General features: G+C 39.9%; 1 protein-coding gene across 1 annotated transcript; it reads right to left on the bottom strand.

Annotated features, from left to right (window-relative positions):
• Positions 1–413: 413 nt before the first annotated feature.
• LOC125047947 lies at positions 414–2,237 on the bottom strand. Its single transcript, XM_047646493.1, has 4 exons — positions 2,181–2,237; positions 1,444–1,911; positions 1,195–1,317; positions 414–896 (listed from the first exon to the last, which is right to left on the bottom strand). Exons 1-4 carry the CDS (start codon positions 2,235–2,237, stop codon positions 414–416), a joined length of 1,131 nt encoding a protein of 376 aa, XP_047502449.1.
• Between the last annotated feature and the right edge of the window lie 2,763 nt (positions 2,238–5,000).

Raw genomic sequence — 5,000 nt, 5'->3', positions numbered from 1 at the left:
GAGGGAGGGAGGGTGGAGGGAGGGAGGGAGGGAAGGAGGGAGGGAGGGAGGGAAGGAGGGAGGGGTGGAGGGAAGGAGGGAGGGTGGGAGGGTTGAGGGAGGGAGGGAGGGAGGGGTGGAGGGAGGGAGGGAGGGTGGAGGGAGGGAGGGAGGGTGGAAGGAGAGGGAGGGAAGGAGGGAGGAAGGGAGAAAGAGAGGGAGAGGGAGAGGGAGATAGATAGATAGATGGACATAGATAGATAGACAGATAGCTAAATAGATAGAAATATATAGAGAGAGAAGGAGACAGAGACAGACAGAGAGAGACATACAAACAGACAAACAAAGACAGAGAAGCAGAGAGGAAGACAAAGATACAAAAACATAAATCGGAAAAAGGAGTGAGATATCCAAGTATGCTCACAGAGGGAGAATTATACGTTGCTGGCAGAACACAATGCCGACAGTACTGCCACAATACTGTCACAATACTGACACAATACTGACACAATACTAACACAATTCTGACACAATACTGGCACAATACTGACACAATACTGACACAATACTACCACAATACTGCCACAATACTGCCACAAAACTGCCACAATACTGACACAATACTGACACAATACTGCCACAAGAGTAACACAATACTGACACAATACTGACACAATACTGACACAATATTGACACAATACTGACACAATACTGCTACAATACTGCCACAATACTGCCACAATACTGCCACAATACTGACACAATAAGGACATACTACTGCCACAATACTGGCACAATACTGGCACAATACTGCCACAATACTGACACGATAAGGACATACTACTGCCACAATACTGCCACAATGCTGCCACAATACTGGCACAATACTGCCACAATACTGACACGATAAGGACATACTACTGCCGCAATATTGCCACAATTCTGACACAATACTGGCACAATACTGCCACAATACTGACACAATAAGGACATACTACTGCCACAATACTGACACAATACTGGCACAATACTGCCACAATACTGACACGATAAGGAGATACTACTGCCACAATACTGGCACAATACTGATACATTACTGCCACAATACTGCCACATTACTGCCACAATACTGACAAACTAATGCCACAATACTGACACAATACTGACACAATACTGACACAATAAGTACATACTACTGCCACAATATTGACAAACTAATGCCACAATACTGCCACAATACTGACACAATTCTGACACAATACTGGCAGAATACTGACACAATACTGACACAATTCTGACACAATACTGACACAATACTGACACAATACGGACATATTTCTGACACAATATTGACAAACTAATGCCACAATACTGACACAATAATGACACAATACTGACACAATAAGTACATACTACTGCCACAATATTGACAAACTAATGCCACAATACTGCCACAATACTGACACAATTCTGACACAATACTGGCAGAATACTGACACAATACTGACACAATTCTGACACAATACTGACACAATACTGACACAATACGGACATATTTCTGACACAATATTGACACAATACTGACACAGTTCTAACACAATTCTGACACAATACTGACTCAATACTGGCAGAATACTGACACAATACTAGCACAATACTGACACAATACGGACACATTTCTGACACAATATTGACACAATACTGACACAATTCTAACACAATTCTGACACAATACTGACACAATACTGGCAGACTACTGACACAATACTGGCACAATACGGACACATTTCTGACACAATATTGACACAATACTGACATAATTCTGACACAATACTGACACAATTCTGACACAAAACTGACACAATACTGACACAATCCTGACACAATTCTGACATAATACTGACACAAAACTGGCACAATACTGACACAATTCTAACACAATACTGACACAATTCTGACACAATTCCGACACATTCTGTCAGACAGACAGACAGAGACAGATACAGAGATAGCGAGAGATAGTGACAGATATAGAGACAGACACAGAAACAGAGAGACAGAGACAGTGACAGACACGGAAACAGAGAGACAGAGACAGAAAACAGAGACAAACAGACAAAAAACAACAACAACCAGTGCGTGTGCTGTTTCCATGCTAGTCCCCGCGTGCATGAGTGCATGTCGGTGGGTATGAGTGATACCCGTTTGCGCAGATAACTTGCTCTTGGCAGTCGTGTGTCAACCTTCATCTGTGTCATCTCCCAGCTTCTGACACTTCTTGGTTCTGCTGTTTATCCCTACTGAAGACACGGCCCTTGCAGAGAGACTTAAAAGGGAATTCGAAGGCAAAATGACGATGTTTTTATGGCATTCCAAGGACTTGTATCTTGTTTAGGATTTACGATTTCTTTCGGATAATGACAGAGGGAGAGGGAGGAGGGGAGGGAGGAGGGAAAGGGAGGAGGAGTGAGAAATAAGAGATAGATTGATAGATGGATAGATATATAGATAGGTAGATAGATATATAGATATATAAATAGATAGATAGATAGATGATAGATAGATAGATAGGTAGGTAGATAGATGGATAGATACATAGGTAGGTAGGTAGAGAGATAGAAATTGGGCATATTGATAAACTGACATAGAAACAGAGATTGAAACAGAAAGAGAGACAGACAGACACAAACACATAGTCACAGAAACAGAGAAAGTCACTGAATTTCGCCATTTCAAAAAATCCTAGACCTAGATTTAACACCATCCACAAATGAATATGATAATAATATCTTATCCGCCATCACTTAACACCTGCAAAGTTATCTTTCATATTTTCTGTCTCTGCAACATGACCTATAAAGGTGTTCGTTCATAAGGTCAAGATCTATAAACAAAAAGAAAAAAAGAAAAAAAAGAAAAAAAAAAAAGAAACGCGTATTATGCATTTCTGGGGGATCGTTCCCTCGCTGTCACAAAATGAATCAAAGAGTTTCCCTTCAATTCAAAGAAAATCAGCAAAATGTATCGACACTCGTAAGACTGAATGATAGATCGTCTACAAGGGAGACCTCTTCACCCCCTTTGTTTCGTTCTTATCCTTATTCTTATTCTATTATCATTTTTTGTTTTTCTTATGTCTTCTTCTATTTTTTCATGTGCAGATTTCGCTGAAGAATAGTTTCTCTTAACAATCACACTCGTGGCTTTAAGAGGATTAGGTAACCTTGTGTATTGTCTGTAACTTTAAAAGTCCGTTCTTTAATATATAGCGACGGCATTTATGACTGTATTGTTCAAGTATTGTGTCGATATATTATGCTGATTTTCTTTGAATTGAAGGGAAAGTCCTTGATTTATTTTATGATAGCGAGGGAACGATCCCCCAGAAATGTAAATTACGCGTTTTTTTGTTTGTTTGTTTCTTTCTGTTTATAAATCTTGACCTTATGAACGAACACCTTTATAGGTCATGTTGCAGAGACAGATAATATGAAAGATAACTTTGCAGGTGTTAAGTGATGGCGGATAAGATATTATTATCATATTCATTTGTGGATGGTGTTAAATCTAGGTCTAGGATTTTTTGAAATGGCGAAATTCAGTGACTTTCTCTGTTTCTGTGACTGTGTGTTTGTGCCTGTCTGTCTCTCTTTCTGTTTCAATCTCTGTTTCTATGTCAGTTTATCAATGTGCCCAATCTCTATCTCTCTACCTACCTACCTATGTATCTATCCATCTATCTATCTACCTACCTATCTATCTATCTATCATCTATCTGTCTTTCTATCTATATATCTATATATCTCTCTACCTATCTATTTATCTTTCTATCATCTATCTGTCTATCTCTTATTTCTCTCTCCTCCTCCCTTTCCCTCCTCCCCCCCCTCCTCCCTCTCCCTCTGTCATTATCCGAAAGAAATCGTAAATCCTAAACAAGATACAAGTCCTTGGAATGCCATAAAAACATCGTCATTTTGCCTTCGAATTCCCTTTTAAGTCTCTCTGCAAGGGCCGTGTCTTCAGTAGGGATAAAAAGCAGAACCAAGAAGTGTCAGAAGCTGGGAGATGACACAGATGAAGGTTGACACACGACTGCCAAGAGCAAGTTATCTGCGCAAACGGGTATCACTCATACCCACCGACATGCACTCATGCACGCGGGGACTAGCATGGAAACAGCACACGCACTGGTTGTTGTTGTTTTTTGTCTGTTTGTCTCTGTTTTCTGTCTGTCTCTCTGTTTCCGTGTCTGTCACTGTCTCTGTCTCTCTGTTTCTGTGTCTGTCTCTATATCTGTCACTATCTCTCGCTATCTCTGTATCTGTCTCTGTCTGTCTGTCTGACAGAATGTGTCGGAATTGTGTCAGAATTGTGTCAGTATTGTGTTAGAATTGTGTCAGTATTGTGCCAGTTTTGTGTCAGTATTATGTCAGAATTGTGTCAGGATTGTGTCAGTATTGTGTCAGTTTTGGGTCAGAATTGTGTCAGTATTGTGTCAGAATTATGTCAGTATTGTGTCAGAATTGTGACACTATTGTGTCATTATTGTGTCAGAGTTGTGTCAGAATTGTGTTAGTATTGTGTCAGTATTGTGTCAATATTGTGTCAGAAATGTGTTCGTATTGTGCCAGTATTATGTCAGTATTGTGTCAGTATTCCTCCAGTATGGTGTCAGTATTGTGTTAGAATTGTGTCAAAATTGTGTCAGAAATGTGTCCGTAATGTGTCAATATTGTGCCAGTATTGTGTCAGTATTGTGTCAGTATTGTGTCAGAATTGTGTCAGTATTGTGTCAGTATTGTGTCAGAATTGTGGCAGTATTGTGGCATTAGTTTGTAAGTATTGTGGCAGTAGTATGTCCTTATTGTGTCAGTATTGTGTCATTATTGTGGCAGTATTGTGGCATTAGTTTGTAAGTATTGTGGCAGTATTGTGGCAGTAATGTGGCATTTTGTGATAGCGAGGGAACGATCCAGAAATGCATAATACGCGTTGCTTTGTTGTTTATTTTGGTTTTG

This window comes from Penaeus chinensis, chromosome 42 (genome assembly GCF_019202785.1).
Source record: "Penaeus chinensis breed Huanghai No. 1 chromosome 42, ASM1920278v2, whole genome shotgun sequence".
Classification (NCBI taxonomy): Eukaryota; Metazoa; Arthropoda; class Malacostraca; order Decapoda; family Penaeidae; genus Penaeus; species Penaeus chinensis.
Note: the sequence above shows the minus strand (reverse complement) of the source record. Positions and strands in the feature narration are given on the sequence as shown.